Source organism: Myxocyprinus asiaticus, chromosome 9 (assembly GCF_019703515.2).
Source record: "Myxocyprinus asiaticus isolate MX2 ecotype Aquarium Trade chromosome 9, UBuf_Myxa_2, whole genome shotgun sequence".
In the NCBI taxonomy this organism is placed as follows: domain Eukaryota; kingdom Metazoa; phylum Chordata; class Actinopteri; order Cypriniformes; family Catostomidae; genus Myxocyprinus; species Myxocyprinus asiaticus.
This window is the reverse complement of record NC_059352.1, coordinates 2830819-2847463: the sequence shown is the minus strand read 5'-3', so window position 1 is coordinate 2847463 and position 16645 is coordinate 2830819. Positions and strand designations below refer to the sequence as shown.

The 16645-nt window shown below is 35.8% G+C and overlaps 1 protein-coding gene across 1 annotated transcript in view; it reads left to right on the top strand.

The window, feature by feature from the left end:
* LOC127446005 (cadherin-22-like) overlaps positions 1–16645 on the top strand; it is a 146148-nt gene that overhangs the window by 105300 nt on the left and 24203 nt on the right. The window contains exon 9 of the mRNA XM_051706592.1: positions 9571–9688. Coding sequence (XP_051562552.1) covers positions 9571–9688 — 118 coding nt within the window. The remainder of the gene's footprint in view (positions 1–9570; positions 9689–16645) is intronic.

Below are 16645 nucleotides of genomic sequence, written 5' to 3'. Positions count from 1 at the left end.
TATATAACTGTTGTTTACCATTCAAAGCATAGTTTTTAATAATACATTTGATTTGTCAGTATGAATTACCTATAAACATGTTATCATGTTAGAGTTTTCCTCTAAATTTAACATTTCCACCCATAATTTTCTCAAGTCCATGCATAATCTGTATGCCTGACCCTTGCTCTGATTGACATGTGAAACAGTTTGAGCATGTGGGATTCCACTCGTAACCCTGTGGTATTTGGGCAAATGGATCTGATCAGATACAAAGAGACACATATCATATAGCGGTGCGTGTGTAGGAAAAGGCCGGGTGGAAAGGCAAATACTAAGAAGAGCCTGGGGACGAGAAGCCTGTCAACTCGCACAAGACATCAAACGATGCCGAGTGGCTCTCAGTGACGAATCACAAGGGCTTGGTTTTCCTCGGGACAGTCCCAGCTACATGACTAATGTTTGGGAGGGGGTGGGGTACACTCATCCTCTCAAACACACACACACACACACAATGGCTATACAGATGAATTGGCTCCCTCTCATATAGTGACATGTACTCATATAGATTACTATACAGTAAAATCAGCCAGTGTTGAATTCACTCCTACAGAATTGAAGGAATAGTACACTCAAAATGAAAATCTGGTCATCGTTTACTTAGCCGCCAAACCTAAATGTGTTTCATTCATCCGTGGAGAACAAAAGGAGATGTTAGGCAGAATGTCCATGCTGCTCTTTTCCATATGCAGTCTGATCATTCATTTACATGAACAGTCTGAACAACCGATTCAGTCAAATGAATTGGACTTCCAAACGCTACTTATAAGTTGATTGGTGAATCGTTTGTTTTAACCAGTTCACTTACATGAACTATCGAACGAATCGGTTCACGTGAATATTTTAGATCACTGTCTCGGTTTGCTCAGTTTCTTCATGGTTAGTTCAAGTGAAAAGATCTAAACCACAAATGATATCTGTGTGCGAAACAAACACGGCAGATTACATGATGAATTCAATTAGAACATTGGTAGATTTCTGTTTGACATCACTGACATGGTGGAAAGTGTATATTTACACTCTTCGCACAAATTTATACACGGTACACGGTAACATGGTTATTCCATCAAAATATATAGAAACTGCTTAACCTAGGACTCGGACCCACTTTATGCAACTGGAGACTGGATGTTCTCACTGGCAGACCCCAGCATATGTGAATGGGTAAAAACACCTCCTCCTCTCTGATCCTCAACACTGGCACACCACAGGGAAGCGTGCTGAGCCCACTACTGTACACCCTGTTCACCCATGATTGTGTAGCCAGATACAGCTCCAATTCCATCTGTTTTCTGATGACACCACCGTAGTAGGCTTGATCACAAACAATGATGAGACGGCCGACAGGGAGGAGGTGAGGCACCTGGCAGAGTGGTGCCAGAGTAACAACCTCGCTCTCAATACCAGCAAAAAAGCTCACCAAAGTCTTCACTTCCTCAGATGTCTGAGGAAAACTCGGATGTCCACAGCAGTCATGACCAGCTTCTACAGGTGTGCTGTTGAATCCATTCTCACCGGAGGCATTACATCCTGGTACAGCAGCTGCTTGTCACAGGACAAGACTGCTTGGCAAAGGGTGGTGAAAACAGCTCAATGAATAATAGGCACACGTCTCTCCGCAATCCAGGAAATCCACTCTAAAAGCTGTCTTAGGAAAGCTGAAAGCATCATGAAGGACTCTAGTCAACCTGCATGAAGATTTTTCTCCTTTCTCCCCTCTGGGAAGCGGATCAGGTGCATCAGCACATGCACATCAAGATACAGGAACAACTTCTACCCCACTGCCATAAGAATGTTCAATCATACTGTTACATCTAATACATAACTTTACATACCCCTTCACGTACACACTTAATATAATTTAACACTCATTTCAGAACACTTACGTCAACCTTTTTGCACTATTATTTCTGTTCAGCCTGCAACTAGTGTTACACACTTATATACATATGTACATATTTACATTACACATTAATATATGAGTGCATATATACATACTCATTTTACATATACATTACACTACATATTCTCCAGGGGCATGGTTGGCTAGCCCTGCTGTCTGTCACTCCCTTTTTGTCTTACTTTCTTTGCACATACATGTTGTCTCAGTTTTGCGAGAAACACCCAAGTAAGAATTTCATTGTACTTGGTACTCTGTACTCTGTACACATGACAATAAAAAAAGCTTTGACTTTAAAAAAATGTTCCCTCAATTTCCCTTTCCATCTCGGAGGTCAACATCCTCCTCCTCTGCCGTGTGAAGGAAGCAGACTCTTGGAGAAGACCTTTGGTCCTGGAAAGCTCTGGAGAACATTGAAGACTTTTGGGAGCCGCTTCACTTCTTACTTTCCAAGACTCGAGCGGCTTAAAGGGTCATGAGGGGGCTGCTGGATGGAAATCGAATTAGATGATTTTGCTTGAGGGAGCTGTTTGCCACTCAATAAACTCCCACACGTTGGTTTTCTCTCACAATCTCTCTCGCGTTCTCTTTTTGTCTCTCTCCGTCTCTCTCAAAAGTCCTTCCTCCCCAAAACAACATCCTCAGGCATTAGTTTTGCCCTCAAAATCGTAATTTGTTTTATTAATTCTATTGTTAGTGTTTTTGTCCTTGGCATCACAGTTAGCACAGTTTGTTAAGAAAACATTCAATGCATTCAATGCATTTATTAATTTTAATGGTTGTACTTACCAAGGCAAGCATCACTATTACAGTTTCACCAACCCGGTCTCATGAGAAGTCGTTATAAAAGTATGATTTAAAATTCTTTTTGTTGATTAGCTGGTCTAAAAGTCACACCTTTTCATGCAAGAAAAGTTGTACAATATCTTTAAATTTTGCCATCTCATTCGAATTACGGCTATATTGGCTATCGAAAATGAAATGCGTATGTGTTGAATCGATTTGAAATTCTGTTTGTTGATTTGTTGGCCTAAAAGTGGTACCCTGGGGGACCTGGGTAGCTCAGTGGTAAAAGACGCTTGCTACCACCCCTGGAGTTCGCTCCAGCCAAGTCTCCTAAGCAACCAAATTGGCCCGGTTGCTAGGAAGGGTAGAGTCACATGGGGTAACCTCCTCGTGGTCACTATAATGTGGTTCGTTGTTGGTGGGGCGCGTGGTGAGTTGAGCGCAGATGCCGCGGTGGATGGCGTGAAGCCTCCACACGCACTATGTCTCCATGGCAACGCGCTCAACAAGCCACATGATAAGATGCATGGGTTGATGGTCTCAGAGGCAGAGGCAACTGGGATTCGTCCTCCGCCACCCGGATTGAGGCGAATCACTACGCAACCACAAGGACTTAAAAGCGCACTGGGAATTGGGCATTCCAAATTGGGGTAAAAAATAAAAAATAAATTAATTGGTACCCTTTCGAACAAGAAAAGTTAAACGATGTCTTATGATTTCGCCATCTTGCACGAATTACGACTATGTTAGCTAGCAAAAATGTGAAATTCTGTTTGTTGATTGGTTGGTCTTAAAGTGGTACCTTTTCGAACAAGGAAAGTTAAACGATATCTTATGATTTTGCCAGCTTGCACGAATAACGACTATGTTGGCTAGAAAAAATGTGAAATTCTGTTTGTTGATTGGTTGGTCTAAATGCTGTACCTTTTCAAACAAGGAAAGTTGAACAATATCTCATGATTTCACCATCTCACACGAATTACGACAATGTTAGCTAACTAAAATGTAATGCCTGTATTGTATACATTTTAAATACTGTTTGTTGATTGCTTGGTCTAAAAGTCGTAACTTTTCGTACAAGAATAGTTATATGATATCTTACGATTTTGCCATCTTGTACGAATTACGACTATGCTGGCTAGCTAAAATGTAATGCCTGTATTGTATAAATTTGAAATTCTGTTTGTTGATTGGTTGGTCTAAATCTCATACCTTTTTGTATGAGAAAAGTCATATGATATTTTACGATTTCGTCATCTTGTCAGATTATTATGATTATTCATGAAACTATATGAGTCATTTCAGAGACAGAGCAAGTTATTACATTTTGATAAAATATTCCTAAGATGTATTTTTTTCTTTCGAATAACGTGCATGGATAAATTGTGCACGATAACACTAGGAAAGTGTATTTAGAAATTCAATTCAGTCCATTTAGATTTCATGTCGACTTTAAGCAGAAATGTAACATCTTGTGTCTCGACCCCCCTCTTATGTCCTAAAGGCAGAAGATTGCTATCTTGTGTTTATGCAGTTATCTGTGCCCCAGACAATGTGGCACAAGTTACTGGAGTACCAGCACTTTGATGAAAGAAACTTAAATGCAGGCCACTCTCATTCGAGCATATGTATTATCAGTCGCAGACAAAAGTGGAGCACTGCAAATAATGCGGGTTATGTGAAGTGTGCAGAATAGTTTAGCATTTTGTTTACTGCTATTATGGATGTAATCAACTACAGCATTATCAGTTGTAAATACAGTGCTAAGAATTATGTTGCCGAGGTCTTGTAGTCTCGCCACTTGGGATTTTACTCTAGTAGGACAAGCCTTTGTATTATCCACAGTTCTGTGTTTGCCGTAGGAGTGAGTGGTATGAGCAAAATCGGTAACACTTTACAAGAAGGTTCCATTTGTTAGCATTAGTTAACAACACTAGTTAACATGGACTTACAATGAACAATACTTTTAATCTTGGTTAATGTTAATTTCAACATATACTAATACATTGTTAAAATCAAAAGTTGCAAATGTTAAGGTTAGTTAATGCACTATGAACTAACACTGAACACTTGTATTTTTATTAACTACCATTAACAAAGCTTACTTAATGCATTAGCTAATGTGAATGAATAGGACCTTATAGTAAAATGTTACCGCTAAAACGTTTTACTCACAGTATGAGTAATTTTCTATGACATTAAATCTCATGATATAGCTATTTTGCTAGAAATTAGATGGAAAAAAATATATGTTTAGTAAGCATGTAGTAATGCGTATTTACAGCATAATCCAGTGATTTAAATAGTTTACAGTAAAAGGTTGATGTATGCAATGTGTTTCTCGCTCTCGTGGGGCATGTGGTAAGTTGTGCGTGGATGCCGCGGAGAATAGCATGAAGCCTCCACGTGCACTACGTCTCCGCGGTAACACGCTCAACAAGCCACGTGATAAGATGCGCGGATTGATGGTCTCAGACGCGGAGGCAACTGAGATCCGTCCTCCGTCACCCGGATTGAGGCAAGTTACTACACCACCACGAGGACCTAGAGCGCATTGGGAATTGGGCATTCCAAATTGGGGAGAAATTACAAAATATATATAATTAATAAATAAATCATACATCTGATCACTTAGAAACACCCCTAGCCATAATGTATGTGCAATAGTAATAGCTTTGTCTCAGCACCACTAATAAGCATCTGTTATAAACTTGAGTTGGGGTACTCGAGTTCGGACTTGCACTCGAGTCCGAGTCACAAGTCCAATTTTAATGGACTTGGACTTTTCACGGATGCATTTTTACTCGGACTTGACTCAGACTCAAGCTTTTCAGACTTGGGATTTTTTTCAGAGTCCGGCCGAGACCATGGCATTTGTGATGCAATGAAAAACAAACAAACAAACAAACAAAATAACATAACATAGGGTAACCATACGTCCTTTTCTCCCCAGACATGTCCTCTTTTTCAGACCTGAAAACAGAATCTGGCCGGGATTTCAAAATTGCCATTAAATGTCCGGGATTTAGCTTTGTCTTCATATTGATGTGCTCTCTACAGTTATTGCTATCATACATTCTGTGTATTTGATACTGTCCTTACGTGTGAATATTCTGGCTGAGAGCAGCAGCGCGCACTCTTTCAAAGTACTTTTTTAACTCTCTCCCACGCGCCCATGCTGTGTGTTACCTGTAAAGCAGGCACTTGCGTTTAAATGGCAAAAAAGTCAGAAAATACAATGAAGAACACAAGTGAGGGGAGACGTCTCTATTCACCTATTATCCATACTAAATATAATGTGAAAAGACTCAGACTTGACTAAGGTGGACTCAAACCCAACACTATTATACACATTATAAAATCTGTTATAAACGTTATAAACTCAATTTTTAAACCCTTTTCAGAACTTTGACTGCATTTTACTATTGTTGAATTTTAGAATGGTATATTTCTCCTCTTGGGAGTGTAGTTGAGTCAAAGCAGACCCCGTCAAACCGACTGCTTCCTCCAGGATCGATGCTTTAAGATGAGCACTCTGCCATTTTCTGAAACTCTGGCTTTAATCATTCTGAAGGGGAAACATCACTGTTAGTTTGGAGACTCCTTTGAGTATAATACGGTGCTTTAGAAGCATTTGTCCTTGCTTTCACATTGCGTTTGTGTATGTGTGTCTCCTTTTCATTTTCCAATCCATGTCTTAGTGCGAGACATGACTTTATTCGTACTTCATGGTGTGTGTGCAAGACTTAGCAAAAGATTTTAATTTAGTTTTCTTCTTCTCTCTCCTCTAATTGCCATTTCGGATTTTCTATCACCCCCCCATCCTCCCACCCCCACCCTCTAAAAATCAACATAAATGGCATGTGAGCCCTTTGATGACCATGTAATGAGAAATGAGGAGCGAGAGAATATTGGGAATTTTTAATGGATTGTCTGAAGTGCCGCCCACTGTCTGTCTCTCTTGCACCCGTTTCTCTGTTCCTCCCGCCCTTCTGAACGCATTCCATCTGTTGTCTCACAAAAAGACGGCGACTGGGCCCGATTTCAGAAAATGCCCATCTTAAATACACCCACGCTCGCTTTACGACAACAACTTCTCCACCTTATGGTTTTGATTTATTGGAGAAATTGTTATTCATCAAAGCGAGTAGAACTGGTGAGCTCAGTGTACTGCCATTAATGTGCAGTAGAGAAAATTACTACAATGACCATGACTTCAAAGGAGGATAATTAGACAAATACTGTATACTTTTTGAAGAAAATATCCATAGCACAAATGGTGAAGTTTATTCTTACAGAGTTAGTTACCCAAAACCCTCATGTTGTTCTAAGACTGTAGGATTTTCTTTCTTTCGTGGGACTTAAAAGGAAATGTAAGGTAGAATGAAAGCCTCAGCACCATTCACTTTTTTATTGTATGAATATTCTGCCTTCCTATTGTGTTCAACGGAAGAAAGAAAGTCATACAGGTTGGTACAATAAAATGGGGAGGAAATGATGACAGAACCTTTAAGCCTTTAAGCTCTAAGGGTGTTTTTAAAAATGTCCTGTTTCAGTGGCATACCCAAAATTAAAGGCTTATAACTCGACACAAAAAAAAAAAAAAAAAAAAACAATGAGGGTCAAGTGTTTGGTATCATTGTAAAGAAAACTTTTCCAATTTTTTAATTATACAGATTATGGTTCATTGTGATACATTAAACTGCTGAAAAATCACACACAATAAAAAACTTGAATTTGAGAAAATTACTTCTTTTTCTAATTTGAAAAAGACTCTATTTATGTATCTATTTATGGGTGTAAATAATGTGGCTCAGGAAAACTGCTTTTGTTTTGTTACAAATCATGTCACCTGTAAAAGTTTCTGTTGATTCAACAAAGCAATCAAACATTATAGCGTTATAAAAACAATGTATCCAAGTGTCCAAAAGCCTCTCCAAACAAATAAAGCAGAATACTTGTACTTAACTAATTAAACATGTGACTTAAGGTTTTAATAGCATGGAGACATGATTTTAGCAATGAGATTTCACAGAATGAGTGCCACTTGACTTAATGAGTCTGTGTAATTTACTTGGCGCCATCTCCTGGTGGCCATATGTAACAGTCACCAATCCCATGTCTCTCTGCCCAAATATGGATGATTTTTGCACCGATCTGAACCCAGTCCAATTGGCTTAGTGTTCCATGACGCTACATCATTTCCGATGACGTCATCTGATCCAGGAAAGCTGATGTCTTTTCAGCCAGATTGCAAGATCCCAGATAGCCTGATGCTTTGTGCACATTGTGCTTCATGTCAATTATCTAATGAGCTTTGCATCTGATTACCTTGTGTGTGGGCTCGTTTGAAAGATAATCACCTCCTCTAAGTAATGGTATGTGATATGTTATATTCTGTTTATTTTTCGTAAAGTTATATGCAAAAACACGGCATATAAGCAATACCTGTTCACATGAACTATATATGTCAAAGACTTAGCTATATCACTATATTTTTGTCTGTGAGTAAAACAAATAGGCTGGTTGTATTCTACTCTTTGAGAGCTTTCCAACAACATATGACACATGGTTATTTGATGAGGTAGATATTTGTTATGATTACAATAACATGTACAGTGCAATTTTTTTTAATAAATGATCAGAGCTGAACACTTCTGATTGCAATGCACTTGTTCAGTTTTGGTCATAACGCCTACATGCATTGGAAAGTAGAGCTTCTAAGCTTTCAAACGATACCTATTTTGTGTTGGTCAAGACTGTAGTTATTAATATATTGATAAAAGTTTTGTTTTTCTTGCGGCGAAGCGAATGCACAGCTGAACTTGATCAAGTTGCGCTAGATGCGTAACTCGCGTTGTGACTAGGACAGTGAATCCTAAAGTCTCTAAAAAACTGAAAATGTATACGTCTCTAGCATTAAGAATGGCCAACACAGCAACAAAGGATCCAATACTTCACTATACTCATTTGCTATTTGCTATTTCATTAAAGGAATATTCCGGGTTCAATTCAAGTTAAGCTCAATCGACAGTATTTCGACAGTACTTCCAATGTAAGTTCCTAACTGCAATCTCAAATTTTTGCTTTTTTTCAAGAAAAAGAGGGACGAGTCTAAACAAATTTTTGTGGTGATCAACATTATGCCACAAATGCTGTTGACTGAGCTTAACTTGTATTGAACCTGGAATATTCCTTTAATTTATTTCAGATTTTTGCAAGGTGTTTTAAATTGATACATGTATGTGCACATCACCGCTGGTAGCACTCCACCGTTGTGGTGGGGCGGTTGTCATGGTGATTCTACCAGCCCTAATTTAAGTGGGGGGAATAGATTTGTTATGAAGAATGTTAAAAGTGGGCTCAGATTGACAATGGAGATTCCTTTGTTTATAAAATACTTGAGATTTTCTGAAATGTCAAATGTGATTAAAATGAATAGGGAATGGTGCATCCATTTCTGAAGTAGTTATTTTGAATTGCTCAAAAAGCATCTTGCTGTCTCAAAGATGTATGCATAAGTTGACATATTTGCAACTGTTGCCCCTATATCTACACTATATCACTGTAACCAAGTGTGGGGTAAAAGGCCCCCAAGCACTTTTATTTTATTTTATTTTATTTTATTTTTCATAAAATTTCACCTCATTTCTTTTCACACAAATTATGTTGCTCCATCAATATTCAATGAAAAAGAAATAAAATATTCTTTTTTCAATCTTGATACACTTTGTGACCAGAAAAAAACCACAAATTCCTGAATAGGTGCCTTTATAGCCCTCCTTAATAGTGATGCCTGTCTTAGAAAGATTCGATAATTGCCATTCTTCCATCTCTGTCCGCAGCTCATTCACACCATCAGTGTTGTCGACCGGGACGAGCCACAATCTGGACATCGATTCTATTTCACACTGGCACCTGAAGCCTCCAACAACCGGCATTTTACGCTATGGGACATCAAAGGTGAGAACTTGCCTTAAATGAAAACGTAAAATTCTGAATTTCTATTAACTGAATTACTGAAAATGTCATTTTTGTGTATCTGAAGATGAAATCTATGAACAGAAATGGAATGGCATGCATGTATATAATTTTCAGGAAAATGAAAACAATATCTGATCAAAATGGACCATTAAAAGTTACAGATAAATGGTTATTTGTAGTGCAATCTTTGGTCTGAGCAAAGATTTTTGCCGCATTTACAAGTACTAGAACAAGACTTTTCTTTAGTCTCCACTGACTTGTCAAAAGACATCTCTCCTTTGACCCAACAGTATCAATGACCTGGGCTCAGGTGTGTGCATGTGTGTGTCCGCAAAGGAGAAATCAGTATGAGTAAAGAAGTCTTTCCTTTTATTCTCTCTTGTTGGACCGTTCTGGGACTTCATTCCATCTTAAGGTGAGATAGACATCAGGCAGTTTGTCGAGTCTGATTCGCTGTTAGAAAAGTAAAAAATAAAATAAAAAAATCATCTGAGCAGAGAGAGCTACTGGAAAGCAGTTTTACACCATCTTTGAACTGAACTTCTCCAAGTGAACACCTAATCTCTCTGTCGTCGGTGTTTCTCGTATGAGGGATAATCGGATGGTTACAGCTCCTCCAGGCAGTTTTGGTGTACAGACAGGCAGTTCAGCTGTAACTGTGTGAGGTGTCGTTAAACTATGATCCAAGTTTATGTGCTCTTTTGAAAGACCAGAATAAGTAAAAAAAAAAAAACATATTTTACTGTATGTCAGACTTGACAAATGTAATTTTTCACGACCACTCCCAAGAGGTAGGCCACATTGTCGCCTACCATCACCTTCTGTTGTAGAATCTGTTGTTTGCGTGAGGAAAGGGGAATGTGTTTTCATTTTCTTTCTAATTCATATTCATGTTCATTATTTTAATATTATTTTTTGTTTTTTGTTTTTTGCAAACTTGGAAACACTACAATAAGGTTGTATACAGTATGTTAACATTAGCTAATGCAATTTACAATATGTATTCATCTTGGTTCATTTCTACATATACTAATACATTTTAACATTAGTTAATGCATTATGAACTAACAGAAACAATAGTATATAAAATTAATACAGTGGCAAGAAAAAGTATGTGAACCCTTTGGAATTAGCTGGTTTTCAGCATTAATTGGTCATAAAATGTGTCACAAGTATTGACAAACACAATGTGCTTAAGATAACAACACACAAAGAATTATAATTTTTAATGTCTTTATTTAACACATCCCAATAAACAATCACAGTTCTGTGGAAAAAGTAAGCGAACCCTTGGATTTAATAACTGGTCGATCCTCTTTTGGCAACAATAACCTCAACCAAGCGTTTCTGGTAGCTGCGGATCAGACCTGCATAACGTTCAGAAGGAATTTTGGACCATTCTTCCTTACAGAACTGCTTCAGTTCAGACATATTCTTAGGGTGTCTGGTGTGAACGGCTTTCTTGAGGTCATTCCACAGCATCTCTATTGGGTTAAGATCTGGGCTCTGACTGGAACACTCCAAAAGATTAATTTTCATTTTTTTAAGGCATTCTGTAGTGGATTTACTTCAGTGTTTAGGGTTATTGTCCTGCTGCATCACACAACTTCTATTGAGCTTCAGCTGGTGCACAGCCACCCTGACATTATCCTGTAGGAGATCTTGATAAACTGCAGAATTCATTTTTCCCTCCATGATTGCAAGCGGTCCAGCCCCTGAAGCAGCAAAGCAGCCCCAAATCACAATACTTCACCATACTTCACCATTGGGATGATGTTTTTATGTTGGTATGCGGTGCCCTTTTTACACCATACGTAGTGATGTATGTCCCAAACAATTCAACCTTAGTTTCATCAGTCCACAAAAAATTTTCCCAGTAGTGTTGTGGAGTGTCAAGTTGGTCTTTGGCAAACTTCAGGTGCGCAGCAATGTTTTTGTTAGAAAGCAGCGGCTTCCTTCATGGTGTCCTGCCATGCACACCATACCTGTTTAATGTTTTCCGTATAGTAGACTCATGAACAGAGATGTTAACCAGTTCCAATGATTCCTTCAAGTCTTTATCTGTCACTTTAGGGTTCTTGTTTACCTCTTTTAGCATTCTGCGGTGTGCCCTTTGAGTCATCTTGGCAGGGCGGCCACTTCTAGTGAGAGTACCCACAGTACTAAATCATCTCCATTTATAGACAGTTTGTCTAACTGTGGACAGTTGAATATCTAAGCTCTTCGAGATAACTTTGTAACCCTTTCCAACTTTATGCAAAGCAACAATTCTTGATCATAGGTCTGCTGAGATCTCATTTTTGTGAGGCATTGTCCACATCAGCAGATGCTTCTTGTGAATAGCAAACTCAAAAAGTAGCTTTAACCCACACCTCCAATCTCATTTCATTAATTGGGCCTTGGGGTTTACAAACGTTTTCCAACCTACACTGTGAATGTTTGAATGATGTATTCAATATGTGCAAGAACAATACAATAATTTGTGTGTTATTAGTTAAAACAGATTCATTGTTGAAACTTAGGTGAAGATCAAACCAGATTTTAAGACAAATTTATACATAAATGCAAGTAATTCCAAAGGGTTCACATACTTTTTCTTGCTAATGTATACTAAGATGAATTATTAAAAAAATCTCCAATGCATCTATTACTAATCCTGCCAATTCATATGTATCGATATACAAATATTAGAATTGTTAGTTTTGATCAATAATTGGTTTAAAATGCAAATAATAATAATAATAATAATAATGATAACTGAATAAACCGTGATTCGGAAAAACATTCAACAATATTTTAAAATGTATAAATATTAAATTAGTTACATTTGTAGCGTGGTTCTCTCAAAGCGCAGCGCCACAGCTTTCCCTTCACAGACGCATGTGCTGCAATCTTCCATTGATTAAAGACACCTCCAGATAATCAGACACTTTTTGCTAAGATATCTCTCAAATATATATTCTTTATTTCCATTTTGCTATTGTGTCTTATTTGTTTGGAGCTGAACGGCATGCGGTTAGTGTGTGGCTTTTTTAGAGATGTGTGTAAGTGTATGTGACGCATGACTAAATCAAGACTGATGTGACAGGATGGAAATGTCAGCTGAGAGAGCCATCGAAATGTCAACGGAGCATGTTAGGGCGACTGAGGGCCACACACACATGCTTGAGCACATGACACTCTGTCTGATATAGAGACTCTGCACACATATATGCATGCCCTGCATAACTATATGGATACTTACCTACTATATAGTATGCAAAAAGCTGTATGCCAAATGTGATGAATGTGTGAATACTTAGTATTCATGATACAGAAGGTGAAAAATACTGAAAGTCATAAAAATTCCCACCAAAGTGTCATTTTCAATGGTTTGTTTATTTCATTATTTGTGATCATAGCTTTAAACATGTAATAATTTGTGCTTTTATAATAGATTGTCATAGTTTAATATTGAAAGTCTGGGTCTGGGACAAGGCTAAAACTGTTAAATCTATACATAGAACACATTTTAAAAGTACCAAAAATAAATAATGAAGTGCTGGTTAAAAGTTTCCAATTCAGTTTTAATGTGATCTTCATATAATTCATCAATATTGGGTTATTTCTCACCAAAGTCAAATGCCTTCAGAAGACTTGGAATATGATGCACGAGTTGCAAAGTCTACTTTTTTTAACCCTTAAAGATTTTCTGTTTCAGTGGCATACCCAAAATTAAAGGCATATAACTCGACAAAAAAACAAACAAAAACAAACAAAAAAAAACAAAAAAAAAAAAACAAAAAAACAAGGAGGGTTAAGTGATTGGCATCATTGTAAATAAAACTTTTCAAAATTATTAATGATATGGATTATTATACATACTCTCAGCATAAAAAAAATAAATAAAAAAAATTAGCCAAAACTTTACTTTTTGTCTTATTTTTCTAATTTGACATTTTATATCTCTGGGTGTAAATAAGATGGCTCTGAAAAACTGCTTTTATATATTGTTCCAAATTATGTCAACTGTATCTGACACATTTTTTTTTATTATTTATTTTTTTATATGACAAAGCAATCAAAAGTAATAGCATTACAAAATAATTTATCCTAGTGTACAAAAACACCTCAATGTGTCCAAAAGCCTCTCCAAACAAATAAAACATAATAATTGTACATAAGAACTAATTACACATGCAAACACAACAAAAACTAAAGGTTTGTATAGCATGCAGACATGATTTTAGTAATGAGATTTCACAGAATGAGTTTCATTCTGTGTCATTTGAGTCATCATTGAGTCTGTGTCATGTATTTGGCGCCATCTCCTGGTGGCCATATGTAACATTGAGCTTCATGTGGATTATCTAATGATCTGTGCATCTGATTACATTGTGTGTGGGCCCGTTTGAAAGATAATCACCTCCTCTAAGTAATGTTATGTGATATTTTATGTTCCGTTTCTTTTTAGTGTAGTTATAAGTAAAAATGTGGCATACAAGCAACACCAACATTATTGTCAAAGACATATTCTTAGCTGTTACTCGCTAAGTCCCTGAGTAAACAAATAGGCTGGTTGTATTCTACTCTTTCACAGCGTTCCAACAACATATGACACATGGCTATTTGATCAGTTTGATGCTTTTACTGATTGCAATATTTACAGTGCAAGTTTTTTGGGGGATAAATTATGAAAATGGAACACTTCTGATTTGTCTGCAAATTTCAAAGTAATTGTTCAGTTTTGATAATAATGACCATGCATTGGAAAGTAGAGCTTCTAAGTTTTCAAACGATACCTATTTTGTGTTGTTCGAGATATCTATTTTGTGTGTTTTTTGTTTTGTTTTTTGCACCCATCTGAGCTTAAAGGGTTAAAAAGTTTGGGTCCTTTTTTAACTTTGAAATTGAATCACTATCCATTGTATTGATGTTGTATAGACAGATTATTATTAAGCCTTTTGTGCTACATAGTAGAAAGAAAATCATATGGGTTTGTATAAATTATGACTACATTTTCAATTTTGGGTGAACTGTTCCTTTAATGACAAATGTGTTCCCTTAAAAGTATACCCATTTTGTCATTATTTACTCACCCTTGTGTTGTTCCAAACCTGTATATCTGTATAAACTCTGCAAACAAGACTGACATCCCCTGCTATTCCCCACTCAAAGGAACACACTTTTTATCCTCCCATACTTCTGTTTTCATGGACACATTTGTCACCTGTCAGATTGAATCTGTCACTCTTTCCGTTCAGCAGCGCAGTGTTGCGTTGCATTCTCCCTCTGAGGACAGACAAATTTTTCATTATGGTAAACTTTTTAGTCTGCTGCAAAACTATTCTTTGTCATTGATGCAGTTGTCCTTTCACGATAATATTTAAATTTGCCTCTTACTTTTTGCTTTGAATACCATTGTCAAGAGCTTTTTGAGAACGAAAGCTGTTTGGCACATTGGGAACTTGATTGACGACTCCAAAACAAAACATCATTTGACTTTCATGTGGGACAGCTTGTCTGGAGTCCGTCAATAGCACAAGGTTGTTTTCACAGACTTGCGTCTGATTCGTTTTTCTCTTGTGCCACTAGCGTTTTCCTTGTCCATGTGCTCCCTTGTTGCCTGTTGCTGTGATTTTAGTCGCAAACAAACATATCGCACAAACAGAGGGCATTGTTCATTGTTACTCTGTTTGTTTGGAGATGTTTTTGGCATTGGTGGTGCGTTTTCCCATCTCAATTTAACTGACCCTTTTAGGGAGAAACATTACAACATGTCTCCATTTGGCAAATATAGTCGCCCCAAAAAGTATTTGGAAACTTGATTCATGCATAAAAATGTATAACATAATATAATATAATATAATATAATATAATATAATATAATATAATATAATATAATATAGCTTACAACTTGAAATAGGCTCAATTTGTAAATGGATGAATATCACAAAACCTCAGATAGAAATAACAAATGATATTTTGCATAAAGAAAATAAGCCTGTTTTAGGACTATTTGTATTTTGCAAAACAATTTAGCATATTTTAACCCCAATTCTTTTTACAGTTTTTTATTTTTTATTTTTATTTTTTTACGAAATTTTCATTTATTTAATGCAAAAAATATAATGCTGTATTGTTTACATTGTAAAATATAATTGTGAACATACATCATGATTGTGTTTGTTGAACTGAATTTAATTTAATAATTTAATCAAATTTGATTAATTTAATCTGATCTTATTGGTCTTCATTTTAATCATTCAAAATAAAATCTCTTATTTAAGTATTTGTTTTTTTGGTTTAAATTGATTTAATTGTACACACTTTAATATAATATAATATAATATAATATATACCATTATAATATAATATAATATAATATAATATAATATATACCAATATAATGTAATATAATATAATGTAATATAATATAATATATACCAATATAATGTAATATAATATAATGTAATATAATATAATATAATATAATATATACCAATATAATATAATATAATATAATATAATATAATATATAGCAATATAATGTAATATAATATAATGTAATATAATATAATATAATATATACCAATATAATATAATATAATATAATATAATATCATATATACCAATATAATATAATATAATATATATCAATATAATATAATATAATGTAATATAATATATACCAATATAATATAATATACTGTAATATAATAATATTTTAACCCCAATTCTTATTAGACTATTATAGTGAAATATATATATATATATATATATATATATATATATATATATATATATATATATATATATATATATATAGATAAAATGCTTTATTTGTTATTTCAAAGTACAATTGTAAAGATAAATCATGATCATATGTGTTAAACTGTATATAATATAATATAATATAATATAATACAAAACAATAATAAACAAGTGGTTATTCAC